General features: G+C 38.3%; 2 protein-coding genes across 2 annotated transcripts; both read left to right on the forward strand.

Moving 5' to 3' along the window:
- The first annotated feature begins 1708 nt into the window (after positions 1–1708).
- LOC133435961 (carcinoembryonic antigen-related cell adhesion molecule 20-like) lies at positions 1709–5092 on the forward strand. The gene is made up of 5 exons (XM_061717176.1): positions 1709–1847; positions 2796–3053; positions 3309–3596; positions 3683–3958; positions 4054–5092. Exons 1-5 carry the CDS (start codon positions 1784–1786, stop codon positions 4143–4145), a joined length of 978 nt encoding a protein of 325 aa, XP_061573160.1. The 5' UTR covers positions 1709–1783; the 3' UTR covers positions 4146–5092.
- A 1729-nt stretch (positions 5093–6821) lies between these two features.
- Positions 6822–24375, forward strand: LOC133440623 (hemicentin-1-like). Its single transcript, XM_061717944.1, has 20 exons — positions 6822–6834; positions 6990–7310; positions 8456–8737; positions 8857–9123; positions 9202–9282; positions 11504–11641; positions 11861–12148; positions 12396–12677; positions 12779–13042; positions 14061–14336; positions 15216–15467; positions 15552–15827; positions 15954–16205; positions 16299–16574; positions 21123–21374; positions 21467–21742; positions 21852–22103; positions 22257–22547; positions 22634–22882; positions 23764–24375. The coding sequence occupies exons 1-20, from the start codon at positions 6822–6824 to the stop codon at positions 23844–23846; spliced, it is 4671 nt and encodes a 1556-aa protein (XP_061573928.1). The 3' UTR covers positions 23847–24375.
- Positions 24376–25122: the final 747 nt, after the last annotated feature.

Consider the following 25122-nt stretch of genomic DNA (forward strand, 5'->3'; position numbering starts at 1 on the left):
GGAACCAGTTAATTTATCCTCGGCTTGTTGTAGTAAAAAAAATTACAAAGTTGTAGAGGTATTAGTAGTAATATTGGAGCATGTGGTGAAATGAAAATAACCGACGATAAATGTGTAGAGCTTTTCACAGACAGTTGTTATGGCTGTTTGTTTGTTAGAGGTGATTATCATACTGCGAGGGGAAAAAAGAAGCTGTTTAAGGTCAGTTGCAAAATAGTAAATAAGGATGAACGGGTATTTTACTTTCCATACTTGTCATGTTTATTTCCTTATTAGTTTATGAAATATGCTAAAACTTCCTATTACGCCAGGTCACCTGAGATAAATTATAAGAGAGCACATAAAAACTATAGATAAGTGAGGAAGGAAGAAGGAATAGAAATGCCTTACCAGAAATGATACTCAGTTTACATGATAGCAGTAAAGTCAAAGTTCAGTGGAAATGTGTTGCAATAATCTAATGTCAACACAACAATACAGTTTACATTGTAAAAAAAAAAAAGAAAGACTGGTCTGTAAAAGGGACTTTATTCATTAACAAGCATATAATTCCAGTGTGCTTTTACTAAATTTGAATGATGACTTCTCAAAAGAGATAAGAGGCAGTTTGGATATAGTCCATATTTACTTTGAACTTTAACAGCAGCAAAACCTTATCATTCTTCGAGTAAAATATGTTGTACATTGTTAGAAGGGTCAGGTTTTACATTTGCTTTCAAAGTATATCTGGTGTTTGTTGTGATATGAATTATATGAAAAGAAGAAATGTATCATTATATCCGAGCAAGAAGAAAAGAGTAAAGATCACTCGGACTCTGTTTTGTTACTGTACAACCAACAACACCAGTCTGGAACTGCTGGTAACTGTTTGATGGCGTTTAGTTTGTGTGCTGAAGGCGGAGCAGGTACATGTAATGACTAACTAGGAGAGACAGCGCCATCTAGCGGTTTACTCGCCCCTCAGAAAATAATTCAAACAGTTGTGCAATTTGTCTATTTCAACTCGTTTTGAAATTGATATAGACCAATGTTGCCATCCGACCTTTGAGGGTCACTCTCCGACATATCTTAGAAGTGTATCTGTTTCATTGTGCCCGATTCAAATGAATGTGTCATTAACAGAGTTGTTCAGACCTCGATGACAAGTTGATGATGGACTTAATCTAGACTAGAGCCAAGCATCCATAAAATGGAGAGAGAAAAAAAGTTAAACATCACTGAAACGTGTGGACTGTGATGATGTTCTGCTATTAGTTGGGGAAACTCCAGTTTTGCTTGTCTGGCGCTGATTTCATCATCAGGTAAATTCTGGTTCTGTGAAATGTGGGTGTGTCAGAGAAGGGGGATGTTTTAGTAAAAGATTTGGAGAACATTGTTACAGTTCGAAAGAACATAGACATTTTCTCGTTTTCTTTACATGACAAGAACAGCAACAAAGTTTATTCTGACTGGGACATTTTATATTTGACGAGAAACTGAAGTTAGATCTCCTGGTAGTCCTGCAGGAATTTCCGACTGCAGCACACGTACAGCTACAGAAACAACGGTGGTGGTTAGATGATGGTTTTTGAGTTAACCAAGGATGTGTGGAGGGAGATCCGTTTCCCAGGAGACGACCAGGTGATCAACCACGCCCATTCCACATCTCTGACCAATCACACAACCGGAAAGTTAAACACACAGAGAGCATGCTGCGAGGAAAATTACACGTTTTCCTCTTGTAGACCGTAAAGCAAAAACAAATGTCCATTCTTATGTACGGACTTTAAGCATTCAAACAGTGATGAGGAACATAATGGTCCCTAACTGGAAACAACTTTACCGTGCGCTGATTCTGGCATTATTGGGTAAGAACGCCTCATTTGTTGATTTCTTAAGTGATTCTTATTTAAAGCCTTATAAATCAAAAGTTACCATTTATGTTTCGGTGAAATGTAAGGAAAAGTACATATGCAAAAAGTTACAACAGAAAATCACTGCAATGCAGGAGAAAAAAAGCTGGTTAACATAAAACTTTGCTTAAGCAGGCAACTCCGGGGAAAAAAAACCCCAACGGAGATCTGAAAGGTAATCAAAGTGGAAAAAAATGTGAAAAAGATGGTTCACTTGAATTTAACCTGGGAATAATGAACACTGGCTCGGACCGAACATGCGTCGTACTGACGCATCAAGGCTGATTTATGGTTCCGCGTTACACCAACGCAGAGCCTACGGCGTATCTCTGCGTCGATTTAACGCGGAACCATAATTTAGGCTTCAGGCAGTCTTCCAACACTCCCCGACCAGCTGCAGGTGCAGGAATCAAGCCAGCCGCCTTCAGGGGACGCAACAAACAAAGGGAAATATAATAATCCAAAAAACTGAACCTAACATTTTTTTGTCCTTTTAGATAATATTTAAGTATATTTAAGTATTTTTTTTAAATATTTTTTTTAATATTTTAAGTATATTTAAATATTTATTTAAGCTAAGTGTACTGCTGACAACAAAATAAGTTTCCCCACTGAGGGAGAAAATAAAGGATATCTTATCTTATCTTATCTTACCCTCAATCTTTTTGGCCACCGATTTGCCTGTAACTCACATAGAAAGAAATTTTAATTTAAATTATTTTGTTATTTATCTATTCCCTTTTTTGCAAGAAACGGAGATACTGCTTATAAGCCTATTACATTATCTAAAGTAAGTTTATTAAGTGATGAATAAAATGACTTTTTAGCCCATCAGAGAAAGAACATCAAGAATGTATTTATTATTTCATATATCAGATCCATACTGACTAATCTTTCTCTCAGGGATGCCAGGATTGGGTACATTTGTGCAGATCTCCTGGACCGGCAGAGTGTTAGCTGGCCATCGCATCACCTTCACTTGCTCTTCACCATGTTTTCCAAACTGCATCTACACCTGGACCTTTAAAGGTAGAACGATCAATGGAAACACATTAACCTGGACACCAGATGGACTGGAAGACTCAGTGGAGCTGCAGTGCACTGTCCGCAACCCCAAAACAGGGATCTCCAGCACCACAATCAACATTTTAGAAATTAAGAGTAAGTTGTGTATTATCTTTGTTCAAATATTACATTTAAATACCGTTGGGGTATATTCAACGTCTTTTAGTTATACATCATACTTGATTTAAATGGTTAGATTCTAAGGATACTATTCAGTCGTCTTACTTAAATAAGCACTTGAACATGTCCTCTATCACTGTGGAGATGCATGTCATAGATGCATTGAATCAACCATTATATGAACTGAGAGTTAAATCATTCATCTCATCTTTTGGTTGAACCTTTTTACAGATGAAATGTTTGTGCAAACCAGCCCACCAAACACAGTTCCATCTGTTAACCAGCCTCTGAATGTAGTTTGCCATGGCGCTTCTTCTGGTGACCCCGAAGGCCCGTCAGACCTCATCTGGTACAAAGATGGACAGAAAGTGACTCTACGTGAAAATATGCAGCTGCAACAAAATAACCTCACGCTTCACTTTGACTCACTGCTCCCCTCTGATGCTGGTTTCTACCAGTGTGAAACTTACCTGCCTACATTGCAGATTCACGTTTTCAGCTTGGGCTACCTACTCAGTTGTAAGTATTCTAATCCAGGTGTGGATTAAGTAAGTAGTGAAGGATGGGTTGTTATTAATTGTTGTAAAAACGGACTTTTTTTGTAGTTGATCCATGGAAGGTAAACATCAGTGGACCTGACGCTGTGTTCCCCGGCAGATTGAGCCAGTTCACCTGCCTGACCAGCTGCACTTTAAATACTGAATGTACTGTCAGGTGGGAATTCAGAGGAGGCTTTCCCATGGGAACTTTCCTTTCAGCACATGTTAATCACCTCAGATGGACTCCTTCCACTCCTGGGACTTTCCAAAACTTCACCTGCATTGCAGAAAATCCAGCTGCTGGACGCTCAGCCGAGGCCACAAAAATGGTAGAAGTTAAAGGTACAAAAAACTCTGACGCCAGCTATTTACTTTTGTTTCTGCAGTCGGTATACAGACTTGTTTTTTTTCCATTTATGATTTTCACTTGTCAACAGGTGATTCACTCTCTGGATCAGCAGCAGAACGACCCAGTGGACTGGATTCACTTATCTTCATCGTTGGACTTTTGTTCCTGTTCGACTGGTAGATGTTATTTTGGGAGTTTTTATCTCTCCTGATTGTCCACACCTGTGTCTCACCAGGTCCTGGGGAGCGTCACGTTTTTACATCATTATGATATTGTCTATGTGACACATCTTATGGAATATTTTAGTCTTGGAGTACAGATGGGCAAATACAATCATTTATACAACCTGTAAAGCAAAAATAATAATAAGACAAAAAAAAAAAAAAAAAAAAAAAAAAGACCCTTCGGAAACTGCTGGCCAACCTTTAACATGGCATTAGGAATAATAAAGAGGGGCTCAAAGATTTATCTTTAGAAACAGGAATTTGTCCCTTCTTTGTTAAAAGTCCCTTTAGCAAGCTTGTAAAGATAAGGTTTAACTGCTGCCTGAGTACCGGCATTTTCATGGGTCCGTCAGGGGTCAGGTAGGACTCAAATTAACACTGAACCTGCAAGGCATCAAATCATGCTGCTGCTTTGAAAGAGCAATATTGTGTCGAGGTGTCATATTCTAGCAAAACATTTCACGTGTGTGTGTGTGTGTGTGTGTGTGTGTGTGTGTGTGTGTGTGTGTGTGTGTGTGTGTGTGTGTGTGTGTGTGTGTGTGTGTGTGTGTGTGTGTGTGTGTGTGTGTGTGAGTGAGTGAGTGAGTGAGTGACAACTGTGTCAACATTTGCTGTGGATTTTATCAGTTTTCTGTTTGTTTAAGCTCAGCTCATTATATGCTGTATGGAATAATAAGTAGAGAGGAATTTTCTAGTTTTTGTCAACATGTGGTGCCAGAATTGTTAATCTGGGCATAATTCACGTTTTATTAGAAACATTGCAATCTTTATGCATATTCTGCTTAAAAGGTAGCTATGACCCACAACTCAGGAAATTATACATAGATGAGGAAAGAGAAGAAAAAAAATTGTGGTTTAGACATATTTCAGTGTATTTAAATATGATATGACTTTTCAGTCAACCAGGACTTTTTTTTTAAATACTATTTATTTCTTCATTTTGAAATACATCTTTGCTTTTCACCTCTTTTTGAAATTGTGTGGAATTGACACAAAAATAGTATCTTTAATTAAATACATTTCTGTGATTAATAGTAAGTAAATAAATAAATGGTAAAAATGTGGTGTAACATTGTTGTCTTTTACCTTGGTATACATGCATTTCATTTGTTTCATGGTATTCTGCTTGTCACAAGGGGGCGCTGTGCTCTCACTAGTGTTAGCAGTAGACAAATCTGTTCACTGTGCTTTATGTTTAGCAGAGATCATGTAAGTTTAGTTTAGTTTCTAATAGTAGCATTTAGTTTGTAAAAAAGGAGCAGCAGCTGGCCACCTGTCCTTCCTAATAAATCACTGTTCTCATACTGCATTCATGTTTCATAGTGCACGTTTTTCTTTAACCGTGATCATGAATCCTGCCCCCCACCCATGACCCAGAACAGTAAGAAGGGGAACAGAAAATAGATAGAAAATAGATGGACAGGTGGATTTTAAACGTGGTTGTCTTTGAAGGATTTTCATATAGCATATAAAGAGTAGAGGAAGACTTATTTTTATCTAAATATATGCATCACCTCTTTCTACCCTTTGACATGTACGTGTGCATGTGTGCAGTGTCAGGCTCAATGACTGGGAATTTGAATAAATATAGGGGTATATTGTGGGACAGTGGTTGCTGCCTTCCTGCATGGAGTTTGCATACTCTCCCAGTGGCTGCTTGGGTTTTATGCAGGTGTTCTGGCTTCCTGCCTCAGGCCAAAAATGTGACAAGTGGTTTTGTTTATGATGAAGTGGAAGAACTGCTGGTTGCCTGTGTGTCTCTCTCTCTGTTTACAGACCGGCAACACATCCAGGGATTTTCCAGCCTCTTGTCCATCATTGGATATTCAGATTGTTGAGATAAATCAACTTCAAGTTTCAAGACCAGTATTATCTGGATTTTAACACTCCAGCTCAACCTTATTTAGTATATTAAGTAAAATGCAATTGTGTGCCATCTACATTTCACAGGGGCACTCAGTTACTGGACTCTGCGCAAAGTTAAAATATATCTTGAAAAAAAATAAGTGTCTAATCTGCTTGTCTGTTACTAGTGTAAGACTGAGTACTCTGACCAAACTCTATCAAAAGCTGTACCACAAAGCAGCAGCTGGTGTCATTGTTTTCAGTCTGAATATAAACCCGCTGACAATATCCGCAGTACTGAAAGGAACTCGTTATCTTCTATCAACAAATGGATATGAAAGTAGCACAAGTCAGGAGTTCACCCTGAACAGTAGCCGTGGACAGAGAAGAAGCAACCCAGAATCAGATTAATGGAGAAAAAGAAAAGCTTTTATAAGAAAACAAGACAGCGATGTGCAGAAAAAAAATCATATTTTAGTTGTAACCGTAAAACAAATAAATACACGAATAAAAAGATTTACAGACACCATGTACAACCATGATTTCTCATCATGCTCCACATATTTTCTGTCATAATTTGTCATTTTACACAAGTTTACCCAGACGGGCAAACAATACTGCTATCAGCTTTTGTACATCTTTTGAGCCTGAACACAAGATGCCCAGAAACACCTGCTGATAAGACCTGCGGGGGCTGAGGTTTGGGTCAGGGGCTGGACACGGTGGACATCTATAACAGAGCTGGAACAGCAGGAGCAACACGAACTCAACAGACCACCGACACAAAATGAAGAAGAGAAGTAAAGGAACTTTTGTAATCATTCTCCTTGTGCTGATATGAGGTATTGGCCCTGTTACATTGATTCGCTGAATTTATTGTCTTTCTTTGAATCTGAACCTTTGGAGTTGTGTTTTGAATCAAGTATGTTGGAGTAGTATTTCTTTTCTTGATCAGGTTTCCTGGGCTTGAATCCTGTGGAGACAGAGGTGAAGATCGAGCCTTCCATCAACCCTGTTGTTGTTGGGGGTGCTGTGACGCTGTCGCTGTCTCCTTCTGTGACTTTGACTAGTGGAACATGGGCGGTGGGTAAATCCCCCATCCTCACCTGGCAGGAGGACCAGCAGGCAGTATTCCCCAGTCACAGCGGCAGGGCGGTCGTGAATGTCACCACGGGAGCGCTCACTGTGACCACTCTGACAGAGGAGGACTCAGGAGTCTACACGGTGCAGAGTCCTGACCCCCAGCTGAGGGCCAGCGCTTCCATCACCATCATTGGTGAGAATAAAACAGTCTATGTTAAAGGACAGGAGTGGCATGTTTACAAATGACAGGGATTCATTAATCTACTGGTTCCAAAACATTACAGTGCAAAATCAGAATATGTGTATATGTGTAAACTGTCCACAGAAGTCACATAAGGTGAAAGAACACGAACGATTGTAAAATGAGCTTGACATCTACAGGAGGAGGAAATATGGAGGAAATTATTTGTTTACATGACCCTTTTAACTGGAAAAGTCTCCTGTTGTTATTAAGTACAAGATCCAAATTCAAATTCACTGAGGGGTTAAACAATTCACCTTTCTACCTCGTGATATTTGGACTGGCAGCATCACAACTGGTTCCTTACTGTAAATGATGTAGCTGGTGTTTTGGTTTTGCTGCCCTTCTGGTCATGTGTGTCCTCAGGCTAGTTTCGGTCTGTCAACACAAACCTGTCCTTTTGAGAAACATGCCTTGTAAGAAATAATATAATATATGTAATATATATGTAATATATATGTAATATATATATGTAAATGGTATGTTTTACAATTTTCATTGATATTAGAAGTACCTAACACTTAAAAAAAAAAATCTTAGTTAGCAACAGGAGCTGGCAATTTTAGCATTTATTGACTTAAAAAAAAATAAAAAAAAAATATATATATATATATATATATATATATATATATATATATATATATATATATATATATATATATATATATATATATATTTTATAGCGTTCTACGAGAAAATGAATGTGAACTGAATTCCGGGCAGGAATAGAGTTGAAAGGTTGTAAGATATACAATTAAATCCAGATCCAGGTCCAGAGGACTGATGCTGAAGATATAAGGTGTCCTGAAGTAAGACTAGTGAAAACAACAGACAATTTAGATCAGCATATTAAATAATCTGCATCCTTAATTCCTTTTTGTTTTATTTATAATGTTTAAAAAAAATGGAATACTATATTTTTGTGACTATACTTCCTTTGTTACCATCTCATGGTTCAGTTAGTGATGGTGCCGGTAAATCTATTTCTGAATACATTTTAAATGTACAAATTTCCATCTCTTCAAGCAATGGTGAATCCTCATGTTTCAAAGTGAGTTTGAAGAGCATCTTTTGTCTCATATCTTGTTTTTCCACAGAACCCATTTCAAATGTGACACTGAGTGTGAATCAAACCAACCTGACCGAGTTCAGGAGCTCAGCGTTCCTCGAGTGCTCCGTCTCTACTGGGACCTTCCTCTCATTCCTCTGGATGAACGGCAGCTCTGAGGTTACGACCAGCGACAGAGTTCATCTCACGGAGGGAAACACCACGCTCATCATAGTCAGTGTGACCCGCCATGACTCTGGACCGTTCAGGTGTTACGTGTTCAATGATGTCAGTGACGACTTAAGTGAACCAGTCATCTTTACCCTCAGCTGTGAGTGAGATCATTTTATTCAGACTTTTTCAACTGCTCTGATTCCAAAGAAATTCCTGAGAAACCTAACTACACCATTCTTCTTCTGCTCGCTTCTTTTTCTGCTTTTTTCATTTCAGATGGCCCAGATAACATGGCTCTCACCGTGAATGGACTCAACAAGACATCCTTTCCAGCGGGATCCAATCTGACCCTGCTCTGCACCGCAGACTCCAGCCCTCCAGCTCAGCTTCAGTGGGCTTCCAGAGGAAACCTCGTGAACAGGACGGACACATTGTTGCAGCTCTTCAGTGTCACTGAGCACCAAAGTGGTTCCTATTCCTGCCTGGCTTTTAACAATCACACCAACACACACAATAATATCACCAAACACATCACAATATTAAGTGAGTTTCTTATATTGTTTAAAAAAAAATCATTTTGTCCCTTTATTCCCAGCCTCATTTTCATGTTTGTCTCTACAGAGTCGGGATCTGACCAGGAGACATTGAACGCGTCATTAATTCCTCTGCTGTTTGTAGCTGGATTTCTTCTTTCACTGCTAGGCAAGTTATCGAAATCGAAAACATCGATCATTTGTGATCTAACCCTTCCCAAGGCATTGACATTGATTTGTCCATGGTTGCTTTAACACTTTAAAGTCATAGCTGTGTAATGAATCTATTTACTTTTCTGAACTAATTCAGGTCATTTTTAGTCTTAAACATAATACGGAAAATTAGAAATGCTAATAAAAGTTTTTTAAAGGTTTTTAAAAAATATTTCAGAACTACATCTACGTTAGTCAGCCATGTTTCAAAAAAGTCTCAACCACATTTGTGGATGTTTTCAGAGCAGCAGAAGGTGAAGCATTGATATCAAGACGTGTACGAATAAGCTCGAGAGAGAGAGAGAGAGAGAGAGAGAGAGAGAGAGAGAGAGAGAGAGAGAGAAAGGAAAAACATTTTGACAGCTATAATTACAGCACAGGCAGTGAACCGTGTTCAAATTACAAACAACTTTAAAAGAAACTTTCTCTTTTACAGATGTCAACAGTTCGTTTGGATGAAGGATGATTCTAATTCAGTAATGAAATCCTGCAGTCAACGATATCCACTACCAAACACTGTGTATGTTTATCAGAATGGACTGACAAAGGCTAAACAAAGATTGATCTTCTGGGGAGACTAGCTGCCATAATGATATAGTCTCTATGTACATGTTTTTCCATAGTTTTTCATATAGGGATTGGTATGTGGTGGATCTGATCAAAAAACAAGACGCTGCAAGTTTAAAGGTGTCTGTGGTGGTCAAAAAATGATTTTAGTTAGTAGGTTATGCTTTGTTATAATTAACTTGATATAACTGGAATATAAATATACTGAATTGGACTGTGTTTAGCTGGACTTCCGTAGGCCCTGTAGAAATAAAGTGAATTGAACTGTAAAAATGTAAACACATTTTGAAAACTCATCTAATGTTATTGGGTTAAGTCATGTGTTACTTTGCATAATTCAAGATAATCATATCATACTTGTGTCATACCAGGTACCACTTATGTCTGGAGTAGAGAGAAACTAACAGAGAGAGGCTCTGTTCGCCTCTGCTCTCTTTTCTCTGGCTCCACGTGATATTTTTACACAGCCAAATTCCCAATAAAGCATTTACTGGTTTCATATTTTTTCTGTTTCTGTTGCCAGATACTTGAATGTGTATGCAGCCATTTCGGCTTAATTTTAATTTTAAATAGCCTCTGTTTGAGCAACAATCCATGAAATATTTGTGCATGCACATCTTTAACTTCCACTTTACTTCACATCAGTTTAGTGCATGTCATCACTCATCACAGGGAGGTGGAGCAGAGTAAAGTGGCTGACTCCACCAGTAAATATGACTGTCATGAGCAGAACTACCATACTGAAAGGTGAGCTCTTGCATCTGTGTAATATTTTGACCAAAACATGACGCAGACATTTTATAAAGCCCTCCAGACATGTCATCTTTTAAAAATAAAACCAAGAAGTACATAAATAAATAAATTAAGTGGGTAGCGGTATAATATCCGCTCATACATCAGTTATATACCGGATTCTTCTAATTCTGGGTGAGGGGGATCTGCTGGAGACTATTCCAGCTCACTTTGGACAAAAGGCAGGGGTTCATCTGGGAAAGATTTCCGGTCCATTTCAAGATCTCATATAGACAAAAAAAACTCATACACTGTTATGGGAAATGTAGAATCACTAATTCTTGTAATATCTACGTTTTTGGAATATGTAAGGAAGCTATAGTACCTGGAGAAAACATGCAAACTCTACACAGAAAAAATCCAGTCGAGGTTTGGACCAAGAAGCTTCCAACTTTAAGGCATCAGTGTTAACCACCAAGAAACTGAGATGCTATCCCCCTTTTTTTCTCTTCACTGTGTTCAGTCATCAACTAATATATACACTTAGGATGAACAGACAATACTTGACTACCACCACATCACCACTTTCAGAGTGTTCTTATAGAAAATTACCAAAATCCAAAGATTTTTTTCTTTCGGTATGAAAAAAGTTGTTGGATGACAGATTCATGTTTACAGTAAATGGACACTCCTGGAGCAGGTGATTACCAGTAAACCATCGGCACACCAGGGCAAAACAAGGTGTGACCAGTCCTGCGATGCTCCACACTGATGGAAGACGGAGCAAAAGCATTTGCATCAGGAGAAAAGAGGGCTCGATAGATGTAAAGTAAAAAGAGTGTTGTAGTAAAACAACTCTGCAGGATCAAGATTGATCTGAAAAAAAGAAGAAAAGAGATCTAGGAGTCAACACTTTTATGTTTACACATTTTGGTTCCCACCTAAGAAGAAACAGAAGAGGAAGATGAAGTCCCCGGTGGCGTTTGTTCTTATCCTGACCGTGATAACTTTTACAGGTAAAATGAGATTCTTTTTAACTTGATATCATTCACTGATTACACTTAATTCCATGTGAATTCACTTTTACTCTAATTCTAGGTTTTGGGAACAAATAACTTAAAGATCTTGGTTTTTTTTTTCAAGTTGTGATATGAATTTCAGTGTTTTTAAAAGTGCTTTTCATCAACATATCAGCAATTTTATACTGATGATTTCAGTTTTCTGTGTATTTGTAGATCATGTGTGTAGTCAAAGGCTGTCTGAAAAGTCAGTACCAGTGGGAAGCAACGAGACACTGTTGAGTGAAGTCAATGTAACAGTGGGGACATGGACATTCAACGGGGACATCATTGTGCTCATTTACCCAGGAGGTTTTATCCTAAGTAAAACTTGGGAGGGCAGGATCAGGTTTAGTCCAAGTATGTCGTCTCTGACTATAATGTCCCTTCAGACGAACGATTCCGGCGAGTACAAATTAAACCATGTGGACGTTTTACGTGTTCAGGTGAAGCTGTCAGTCCAAGGTAAGGGTTTCCCAATGTTTCCTCTTCATTAAAAACCATTAATAAATAAAGTTTTTTTAAAAAGAGGTGTGGAAGCAGGAAGCAGTAAGAGAAAATGCAAGATAAGAAAACCCTTTAAAAATAAGGAAGTAAGTGAACTAAGACCAGAAAAGCAGAGGATTTCAAAATCAAAAGAAGAGCAAACACAACATGGCTTTTCCAGTGAAATTCACAAGAAATGATTGACTTGTTTTTCTTCACTCTACAGTTCCTATTTCAGATGTAACTCTGTGGGCCAACGCAACCGATCTGGTGGAATTTAATAACTCAGTAGTCCTCATGTGCTCCGTGTCCAATGGCTCATCTCTGAGTTATGAGTGGTTGAGGGACAACTCCACCATCACAGCCAGGGGAGACGTCCAGCTCAGCAACGGAAATGCCACTCTCACCATAGCTGGAGTGACTCGCCACGATAAGGGCTCGTACAGGTGTAATGTGTCTAACGGACTCGGTAGTGAAGTCAGCCCTGCTGTACATCTCAGCATCAGCTGTAAGTTTGAACCAGAGATGGTGTGCATGTGTACTTATTTATATAACACCTGAAACCATGGCATTAACCCTTGAAACAATTTCCTCTTGTCATATCAATAGATGGTCCCAGTAACACAACGATGATGATCATGCCCATGATGTACATGCACAAAACAGGAACTAACATCACACTGTCGTGCTCAACGCAGTCCCAACCTCCAGCAACGGTCCAGTGGATGGTTGATGGAGTCAACCTGAACCAAACCAGCTCCACACTCCAGCTGGAGAATGTTACCCAGAACAACTCTGGAAATTACAAATGTGTATTTCACAACACAGTCACATCCAGGTTCGCCATGGCAACTACAGTAGTCAGGATTATGGGTAAGGTTGTGTTTTTTTAAATGGCATACTTTGGTGTAAGTCTAAGTTCTAAGATAAGATAAGAGATAAGATAATCCTTTAATAGTCCCACAGAGGGGAAATTTGGGAAATTTGCTGATCTTTAGTTTTGGTTTTTATGCTCAACTAACCAACTAAGCCATCTACTGTGCGTTTGGCCTCTTCTGTATGTTTAATAAACAAATAAAAGGATGACACTCAGTACGTTTACATGCAGCAGTTCAATTGGATTTCTGATCGTTTAAGACATTGTTCGGACTTTTAAACTGCATGTAAACACCTTAATCCGATCTACTTCGGACCTATTTCAGACCTATATCGGACATTTAATAATCGGATAACAACACCTAGATAATTCGTTCATAGTCAGAATTTTAACGGCATGTATACGGAGACATTGGATATTGCAGTCTGCGCATGCTCGAGAATTTCCTCTGGTGCATTCACCAGGAAGTGAAATGAGACGCGTCGTTCTTCTATCATCACTGCAGCCAAAAGATCCGTTGTTCTTTTCATAAACATAACTAAGAGGTACATAATGCACAAAATGTACGTTGCTGTAGCCTCGTCCAGGTCTCGTACGACATCTTTCTTTGTTGTTGTTAAGTGGAGGTCAACCGGAAGTGGCTCGTTGTTGAAATGGTTACAATGGTTACATTGCCACAAAGCGTCACGGCGTCAGCCGTGCTCTGGCCATTTATCCGATTCTCTGAACAGCAAGTATACTCAGACTAGTGATTCGGTCTTGTGGATGTCTTTATCTGATACGATCAGAAATCTGATTTCTTTGCTGCATGTAAATGTACTGACTATTGATCATTTAACCACCCACAAACATAGCAGCAAATAAAAAATGAGGATATTTTGAAAAATACTGACTGATATAATCAAATTTTCCATATATGTCACATGCAATCACCATCCACTTTACTAGGTACAGCTGGTATACCTAATAATAGCCCTGCATATGTGATCATAAAACATCTGTTCTTGTCTTCAGATCCTATCACTGCGGTTGTAGTTAACCCTACCGTTGGTCCAGCGATACTTCATGAGGCCTTTACTCTCCGCTGCACGGTGACAGGGCCTTTTGATAACATTCAGTGGTGGAAGAATGGCGAGCTCATTTCTGCTGACAACACAACAGTCTTTGACATGAACAACATGACGCTGACTCTTAATCCAGTCCAGCATTCTGACGGTGGAAGTTATCAGTGCTGGGCTTCTAATCTCGTGAGCAACATGACCAGCACCTCCTACGAGGTTGAAGTTAACTGTAAGTATATTATTCCTGAGGATGGATATGATGAGCGAATATGACCATATCTAACCATTTAAATAAATAATATTTTTCCCCAAAATTCAAACCAGCATGTCAAAACACACCTAAATCCCTGTAGGATTAACATATCCTATGAAATTCAGCCTCCTCATATTAACACTTATAATATTATTACAAGAACAATTCTTTGCAGTTTCAGTTTTTATTATGATAATAATGAGCTCTTTTTGTAGGAACTACTAGTTTTGAGCGACTAGAGGTTAAGGCTTGAAACTATACATAGTTCATACACTGTCACCAGGAATCTGGCCACATCGTAACTCATCAGGGCAGGTGCAAGAACCCTATGATGCCTTTGTGTTAAATAGCAGCTTTCTCAAGTTGCAAACTTGATCCCTTAATTGGATGAACCAGGACACTGAACACACTTATATGTCACCCTCCAGATACCAGTGGTTGTACAGATGTAGTCTTTAAAACAGACCTTTAATATCTCCACACAACATATATCTGATAGTAATGTTCTTGTCATTTTTATTTCCAACAAATTCAAAGTTCTCCAACAAGTGAATGTCTACCTATCTGTCATTTCTGTCTCCATCTCCTAAGCAAACATGATAGCTGCTGCTTTGTGCACTTGCACTTTTGCAAACCTTATGCAATTATCAATAGAAGTATAGTTTTGGGGGATATTTTGTTTTCCAGTAAAGGTAATATTATTACAGACATTAATTTAGTAATTAATTGCAACTGTTGTAACTTAAAAAAAGTAATATTATTGTAGTTAGAAATTAAACACTGATATTGTGTGTCTGGAGACATAGGTGAGCATGTTTTGAGTGAATTTGATTATTTTATTTGTCATGTGCTCAGATGGACCAGAAAAAATCGCTATCATGGGACCAAATGTGGTAAAGACAGGAGACAATGTCACTTTCAGATGCTCGGTGGCGTCACACCCCCCGAGCAACTTCAAATGGTCTTTCAATGGTTCTGTAGTCTCCAACATGTCTGAGTATGCCACACCTCCTCTTACCAAAGACATGAGTGGAAAGTACACCTGCATGGCCTTCAACAATGTCACCAACAGAAACAGCTCTGCTGACATCATGCTTTCTGTTATTGGTGAGACTCAAATGATTATTTTTCTGTTCATTTCAAACACCTCAACACAACCTCATTAACAGTTGAGTTTTGCTTTATTTACAGATCCAATAGAAGACGTACAAATAGATGCACAGATGAATCCGGTCATGGAAGGTTATGCATATAATTTAACATGCAACGTAACTGGACCTGCTGATCACGTGTCCTGGATGAAGGATGGGGAATACCTGCAAATGGACAACAGAACTCTTTTCTACATGGATAACAAGACACTCATGTTCATGCCACTGAAACGCCACGATACTGGAAACTACCACTGTATGGCTATTAATGCTGTTGGGAACATGACCAGCCCTCCTTTCAACCTCCTTGTCAACTGTGAGTAAAACATTTGAATGTTTTGTGTTCTCAGCTACCGACAGCTTTCATCTTGTGGTGCACAAACCTTAGTTTGGAAGTTGCTGAAACTCGATGAGTGATTTCACTTGACAACTTTGTGCTCAGATGGACCGGAAAATTTGGCTATCATGGGACCAACTGCAGTAAAGACAGGAGACAATGTCACACTCAGATGCTGGGCAGCTTCATACCCGCCAAGCTTCTTCAAATGGTCCTTCAATGGTTCTGTAGTCTCCAACATGTCTGAGTATGCCACACCTCCTCTGACCAAAGACATGAGCGGGAAGTACACCTGCATGGCCTTCAACAACGTCACAAACAAAAACAGCACAACCTACATAATGCTTTCGGTTGTTGGTGAGTCTTTGATGGATATTTGCTTTTGCAAAGGTTAAAGGTCGCTTGGAGCTGGAACGGCCTAACCACCTTTGGGCTTTGCTTTATTTTCAGATCCAATAGAAGGTGTAAAAATAGAAGCACAGATGAATCCAGCCATTGAAGGGGATTCATATAATTTAACATGCAACGTAACTGGACCTGCTGATCATGTGTACTGGATGAAGGATGGGGAATACCTGAAAATGGACAACAGAACTCTTTTCTACATGGATAACAAGACAGTCATGTTCATGCCACTGAATCGTCACCATGCTGGAAACTACCACTGTATGGCTATTAATGCTGTCGGGAACATGACCAGTCCTCCTTATATGTTCCTTGTCAATTGTGAGTAAAATGTTTCAAATTTTTATGCTATTTAAGTGATATTCATTCATTTTAAAGTGTGTAGGAATTGCAACATTGTTTAAATTGTGAATTCATTAGTTTGTATTAATGTAATCAAAATGACATACACTCATGATGGGCGTCATGCACAGCACAGAAAATCTGGGCATTTGTTGCTGTGCTTTGATTTGCTATTTGTCTGTGGCAGAATAATTGTTTCCACATACTTATTTAAATGATTTTAAAGAAAGGAAGTGAAGACGTGATAACCAATCACAAGGGATTAGAAGCACCACACTCCAACAGGCACAAAACCTGATGCAGCCTGACAAAAAGAAAGAAAGAAATAAAGAAAGAATGTCTCATTTTGATTAAACATCAAACAGTAACATAGCAGAAATAAGGGATAAAAAAAAAACAAAAAAACAAAACCACCATCATGCCATTTGTTTTAAAATGAGTAGCAAAGTTTAGAATTGTGGTTAATCCTGAAATAGGAAGAAGAAGAAGAAATACATAGCCAAATAGCCTCAAACCAATTTTATCTGGCTTGCTAAAATGCACTCATTTCAAAACGGATTGACCTTCAAAGATACTCATGTATTTACGATATGCACATCCATCTGTGCCTTTCTTCTTATCCAGGTATACAAGTTTTAAAATATAACTTTAAAATAATAGCTTTTGATTCACTTGTCTGGATCAGCTTCCTTTTCTTTCTTTCTTTCTTTCTTTCTTTCTTTCTTTCTTTCTTTCTTTCTTTCTTTCTTTCTTTCTTTCTTTCTTTCTTTCTTTCTTTCTTTCTTTCTTTCTTTCTTTCTTTCTTTCTTTCTTTCTTTCTTTAAAATAAATAAATAAAGAGTCAAAAAAAGGATTTGGAGGCTTTTTGTAAATAAAAGAAAATTAGAAATGTTGAGGAAATTGAAACAATCGATATAGATGTTTTCTCATCAAGTGAGGAGTGCTGTTGTAGTAACCGTAGCCTAATCTTTGCCTAATCTTCGCTCCTGTTCCCTCCCCTACACATTATTGAACCTATTTAGTTTCTAATTGAATCCAGATATTTGCCTTTTCTGTGTCAATTCTTTATATTTTTCATGCATTTCAGATCCAATCACCCAGTTTTAGGGACTGCAATCTGACTCTCTTTTTTTTCTTGTTATGTAGTTTGTTTTGCCAGCTTTTATATACTTTTTTGTCCTTATAATGCCTGTATGAGCAGGAGCCCACATGAATGTCACCGGAGTACCTCGTCTGACTGGTTGTGAATGTGCTATCTTGATCACATAAATCAACCCCTGTCCCGGGTTACTGGATGAGACTGATTGGGTTCTTTCTTTCACTCCCTCATTGTTAGTTATGGCCATTGAGGCCCCACATAATCATAACATTTATTTTCTTTCTAATCCCTCTATGCCATCTATCTTATTCCACTCCAAACTGCCTTCCAACGACCTTCTACCTTCCCGTTACTCTGTAACGTAACCCGTGCCTCATGAAGAGCTGCACAAACTCTAATTGTGTGTTAGTCTGATACGATAAAATCCAATCTAAGGTTCAGTCATGATTTTTGAGAACACAAGATGTCTGTTCTAGTTTTTATTCTGTATGAATTGTTCAAAATTCTGACCGGTAGATATTTGTTTGTTTTTTTTATCGTCCACTGATGAATTAGTTCCTGTAATTCACCCATAACCCTGACTGAGACCATCCCATCTCCACAATGCCCCCCAATTCAGTTTCAAGCTCTCTCGCAGGACCTAATATTTCACTAATCCTTCGTAGTACACCATCCTCACTGACTCTGCAGCTCCAAAAAGAACACCTTCCGCCCATGGTCACGTCCACACCTGGTACAATCACTCACAACGTTCCATCCAATTTTTGGCAGCTGAATCAATTCATTGGTCTTGTTGCAAAATATTTCACTGAGAATCTCATATTTAAAAAATATTGTCTCTCTAGAATATCCTTTATCTTGAACTGTGTGAGAGCAGTTGCTGTTTCTCTCAACCCCTCATCTCACTCTATAAACACTTCTAAAACCACATAATATCATATATAGTATTATTGGGTGGTACTTCAACTATTAGTCCTCAACTCTCATTTTTCTGGCCTTCACTTTTCCGTTTCTATTTCAAGTTTAGGTAGGAATTGGTCCCAAATGCAGGCAACCAGGAGGAACTAGTGATAAACAATAACACATTTGATTTAAAACCAAATCTAAAAAAATTTAAAAACAATCAGAAAGGACAAGAAGAAACAAGTAACAATTTAAGCAGTGGATAAAGAACCAACAGATTAGCTGGGCAGCGAGGGAAGGCAGGAAAATATATACTTAGAGGGGCTGATGAGACACATATGAACATAATCAGGACAGATGAGAACAAAGGAATAAAACACAAGATAGACGAAGAAAAAAAAACACCTTCACAGTAAAACAAAAAATTCAGCAAATTTTACCTGAAAACAAAGACTTCAAAAGAAAAAAAAATCAAGTGTAAACCTTAAATAAATTCAGAACATCAAGAAAACATTACTTCTGAAAGAATATCAGAAATATAAGAGAGAAAAGAGATTAGGCTATAGAGAAAAGAACACAGCCTAAAGCAACAGAAGCCCTGGATTACCCAGGAAGACAAATACAATTCACTTGTACTGCGTAGCATCAATTCACAAGTAATTCTCAAGTAATTTCCAGGCACTTTAAACAGAAAGCCCTCAAAGTTAAATATAATGGCATTAAATCTAAATTATATCCCAAGTCAGTCCAGTTCAGGGTATTTCATGCATTATATAATTAATTCAAATTCATTTTAAAGATGATTTCAATTCATAATCAGATTCATTCAAATAAACCCAAAATTCCAATTTCCTCTAACAGTTATATTTGAAACTGTAATCCCAAATTAGTAATCACAGTGAATTGTGTGATCATCAACAGCTAAATGCTTTCAGGTGTGGATAATCAGGTGATCAGGGCATCAGTAAGGTCTGCAGGCAGGGGCGCTTTCAAAGTCCCTGATGCTGATTAATCACACACCCACTTAGATAAAGAAGTAACTAACTATAAACAGTTTACTGGTGTTAACTTTGATTTTGTTTTTAATTTGTCATCATGGCTTCCTTTACCATATCAATTTAGAATGTTTTTTGAAACCACAAACTAAACCACGAATGCATACTGAATGTGCTAAATCACAGTAATATGCCTTGTGTACCAGTAATACAGTAATTATTTTATTACATTGAAAGTATGTGAAAAATACATAGCTTGAGCGCTAATTCTGGGAAAGTTTACAGCATCCATCAGTTTTCTTTACAAACTGTATCCCGCAATGTAACAGGCCACTAAAGTGAAAGGTGGGTACAGCGATCACGTGACCAGCTTCTGGTTGGGCTCTGGCATTATTGCTTCTATGGTTGCATACCATGTACTAATAATAGATACTATACCAGTATGCAGTACATACACTGTACTCAGTTTTATGTGCAGTGCATAGTTTGCAGTTTTGAAAAAAAAGCCCTTTTCTGACAGGACTAACCGAACTAAGACAGCATGCCAAAATAAGATTGGAAAACATCTTCATCCTCCTTACATCACTAATAAACCATGCAGCATGACCATACATGTTCTGTTCAGCATCATTGTAGCAGAATGCCCTTACAATAGCTTGGGTCCCACACATGTAGGCAGTATAATCAAGCTCACACTAACAAAATCAGGAACTTATTGTTCTATCTCCGTGTCCCCTAAAGAGTTGTCCTCTTCTGATGAATAAGGCAAGAATATCTTGTGACATAGCAAAAACAAATCATGAAGCAAATGAGTGCAACCATGTCATAGTTTCTAAAGGATTTTGAAGGTTGTTTTTTTCATCCACATCAAACAAAAATAGCTACATTTACAAAAGAAAAATTACATCTACAAAAATGTTCCTTTTATGGGGCTCAAATTACTAGAGTAGTAAGGCTGCCAAACTGATATTACAAAACTCTTAGGGAAGTTTTTAAAATGTTGGCGAGTCTAAGGAAAGTCCAATGAACTCTGACAAGGATTGTGGATCTGTAAAAGAAAAGTAAGCCTCAAATTTTAAGTCGCTACAGATTCCAATGTAGTTTAGGCAACTGCAATCAAGTAATATAATAATCATATAATGTTTTGTAGCCGCCTTGCCATGGTCTGAAGAAGACCACCCACAGATTTGGACTGATTGTTTTACAAACTGATAATTTTATTACTATTATACTGTAGATGTATCCCAAACAATCTCTTGAAAAATGTTGGTAACATAGAAACAAGCAAGAGCTCCTGACATTCACACACGCCCATGATGAGTGTATGCAAACTGGATCAGAACCAGCCCAGAAATGTAACATTAGCTGTAGACTGGACCCTATGAGTTTGTAGCACCACATTACCAGCTTTCCTCAGCACTGTAGTGTGGTCTTCACATTTTGGACAGGGAGGTTTAGGTCAGAAGCATGCATGATAGTTACTGTAAACATGGAAGTCTAGTAAGTAACTTAAAATATCCGTGTGCTCAGATGGACCCGAGAATGTATATATCATGGGACCAAACGCAGTAAAGACAGGGGGCAATGTCACACTCAGCTGCCATGCGACATCAGCCCCCCCGAGCCTCTTCCAATGGTCCTTCAATGGTTCTGTAGTCTCCAACATGTCTGAGTATGCCACACCTCCTCTTACCAAAGACATGAGCGGGAAGTACACCTGCATGGCCTTCAACAACGTCACAAACAAAAACAGCACAACCTACATAATGCTTTCGGTTGTTGGTGAGACCTCGAAAGATGTTTTTTTCTTACAAAAAGGTAAAATGGATCAAGAGAGACCTGATTAATTGTTGAGGGCTTTGTTATATTTTCAGATCCAATAGAAGATGTACAAATAGAGATGCAGATGAATCCAGCGATTGAAGGTTATGCATATAATTTAACATGCAACGTAACTGGACCTGCTGTTCACGTCTACTGGATGAAGGATGGGGAGCACCTGAAAATGGACAACAGAACTCTTTTCTACATGAATAACAAGAGAGTCATGTTCATGCCACTGAAACGCCACGATGCTGGAAACTACCACTGTATGGCTATTAATGCTGTCGGGAACATGACCAGTCCTGCTTATAACGTCATTGTCAATTGTGAGTAAAAATATTTAAAGGACGTATGTTTCTCAGTGCTTTCAAATGTTTACTATAACTATTTCGTACAATATTTATAAACAAAGGATTGTACTATGTGCTTTTCCAGTTGGGCCTGATACACCCATCATTGCTGGGCTACGTTATGCAGAAACAGGGCGGCATGCATTCTTCAATTGCTCCGCCATGTCAGTGCCGCCCAGTTATTATACTTGGTGGTTCAACGGCTCCAATGTGGCCAACACATCAATGTTCACAGCTGGCCCACTGTCGTTAAACATGAGCGGACAATACACCTGCATGGCCCACAATAATGTGACAGGAATGAACAGCACAAACTCCATAGAGCTCACTGTTGTAGGTATGGAAACGTGGACATGGGCAGAATCATATTACAGATATCTAATCTGAGTCTTGTAACTATTTAACGGATCAAATAGTGACATCTGTTTCACTGTAGAAGCCTTCATTTGTAAAGTGGACCTTCTTCACTAACTGTGTTTCGTGTTTACAGAGGCAATTGAGTCAGTGATGATCCAAAACCGCACAATGCCCATAAACAATGAGAACTTCACTCTCATTTGTCATGTTGTTGGACCGTATGACATGATTGACTGGATGAAGGACAACATGTCCCTCAAGATGTCCTCCTCCTCCGGCAGTGGCCAACACAAGTCGTACCACGCTGAGAACAATATGCTCCACTTCACTCCAGTGACAATAGACAACGATGGGACATATCAGTGTGTTGCTACCAATCTGGCTGCTCGTCATGAGAGTCAACAGTACACGCTACTCGTCAACTGTGAGTGGAAGGCGGTTTCAATGCCAAGCAAACGCCATCAAGATCATTTCCTGTGCATAAATCTGAATGATTGTCTCTGTTTGCAGATGGTCCTCTGATGGTGACCATCTCTGGTCCAGATTTAGAGGACGCCTCTGTGTCGTTTACATGTTCTGCCGATTCTCGGCCAGAACCTGACTTCCGCTGGTTCTTTAACAACCTGTCGATGCCTCTAACCAGTGGAGCCGTTTTCAAGTTCGCTCCAATCGAAGCGAAAGAGGGGAACTATATATGCAAGGCGACAAACCCAGTGACAAACGTCATATCGTACCAAAGTAAAGAATTTGCCATCGGAGGTGAGTTAGTCTTAATCTCCCTGGTCCTTATTTTTGATGTGATTGTTGTTGTATCTCCAGAATATATATTTTAAAGGTCTTGGTCAAAAGTGTTATCTTACTGAAAGATTATTCTGGATGTCTATTGGTGATTATGAATCAGAAAAAGTTGGCATTTCCTACAGAGTCGATCACAGGTCTGAGTTTGTTCAATCTTAACATGCTTCCTTTTAAGTTCTGAATATAGCAGTATGCTATTGTCTGCTATAAATCATATGCTGATGACACTCAGTTATATTTATATATATATATATATATATATATTTGTTTCTGCTAATAACTTTGACCCCGTTACGACACCTGGTGGGCAAACATTTCTTAACGCTCAATCAAGACTAACTAGAGATTCTGTAAGTTGGTCCAAAAGCCCCAAGGCTTGATATTCAATCATTGTTAATTCTGCTGTCTGTAAGACCAAGTGAGCATGTTGGAAACTTGGCTGTGATTTAGATTATGATCTTTGCTTTCAAAAACAGGCTTCTATCATCTAAGAAATATATTCAAGTTTAAAGCCCTCCTATCTCAGTCTGATTCAGAGAAGCTGGTTTATGTTTTTATTTTTCGTAGATTGGATTATTATAACGCTCGCTTTAATGGACTGCCGGAGCAGATGCTGGATAAATTGTAGCCTATTCAAAAGGCTGCTTGGAGTTTTACCTTCACTGGCTTCCTGAAAAACAAGCAATTTATTTATGTATTTTTTTTCAAATGTTTGAATGGTCTAATTCTCTCTTATATATGAACATGAGCTCCCTGATAAATAAACCTGACTGTACCTTACCTGAATTTTCCAGTCAGAGCCACAGATATTATATTTAATTCCCTCTTTTTCCCATTAACAGGTCATGCTGCTGCAGTCCACTACCCCGCCCAAGGAGGTCTGATGCTGATGAGTGTGTTTGCTTTCACTGTTCATCTGCTGTGAAGGCGCATCAGCCTTAAAACTTAAAACTTCTTTCCTCATTTACAATCTTTGACAATAATCTTATCATGGAACAGCTGGGAAAACATTGTAGTCAATATTGGTAACGTGAACTTAACAATGACAGTTAAAAGAACAAATTATCTAATAGCAAATCATTGTAGAATGTACTTTTGGTTGATGTTTGATGTAAAATTATTTGTTATTTGTGATAGTAATATTTTATCAATGTCAGCACAAGACATTAAAGCTCAAAGCATTGGTAGAGTATACTTGTATTGTTTTAGAATGGAAATCATGAATTAATTATATTTTAATACCTCCATACTCCTGAGTGATACATATTGCAATTATTCACTCTGAACACCAGCACTTTTTCTTTGATTATTATCTTCTGCTTTTTCTTATTATTATTTTTTGCTTGATAATACTGAAATATAATTAAGTGCACACAGACTATTATACATGAATCAGAAGTTTGACTTGTTAATCAATAAAAAACACCATATAAATGATTTTGTGCAGACTTTATTAATCAGAGCATAACAGATCTTTGTCCCAGTTTAAACACTTATAGCCAATGCAAATGTTTGTCCGTGAAATGAAAAGGTTTATATATCACATTTATATTCACGTATAAGTAGAAGCAGTATATGAGAGGAGTTTGTTGTGCTGCTCAAATGGGAACACTGGGTAGAAGAGATTTGTCCTTCGGCTTGGAGCCGGGCTGGTTCTTGCGGTTTCTCCCACGGCACGGGGGTTTCACTTGAGGTGGAATAATTCCAGACAGATGAAGTAAAGAAGTCAGAAAACAAACAGAAGTTTTGGAAACTTCAAACTTACCTGTGACTGACACTTCTGAAAATCTAATTAATTTCAGATTTATTTAAATCAGTAAGCAACTCACTTTTTCCACCACAGTGTATGCTGGACTGCTGGCACTGGCACTGCGTGTTCAGCCTTTTTCTTCCTGCTCCTGAATAATTCAAATAGACGATACAGCTGAATGGGTTTATATCATTTCAAGGTAATTGATAATTTGCTATGTGTATACATATTCTAAGTTGTGGTCCATATTACTCATTTCACCTTTGCAGTTACATGGTGTTTTCTGCCGTTCTTGAATACGCATTTGGGATGAAGCTTTAATCAAATTCCCATCAGGAGAGGCTACAACACAATCATATCAAACTTAGGAAAGAGATGATTCAAAAGCAAACTTATTTAATTATAAAATACACAATGCTGAGGAATAATTATAAAAATCATTTGATTAAAA

Source organism: Cololabis saira, chromosome 3, assembly GCF_033807715.1.
Source record: "Cololabis saira isolate AMF1-May2022 chromosome 3, fColSai1.1, whole genome shotgun sequence".
NCBI classification, from domain to species: domain Eukaryota; kingdom Metazoa; phylum Chordata; class Actinopteri; order Beloniformes; family Belonidae; genus Cololabis; species Cololabis saira.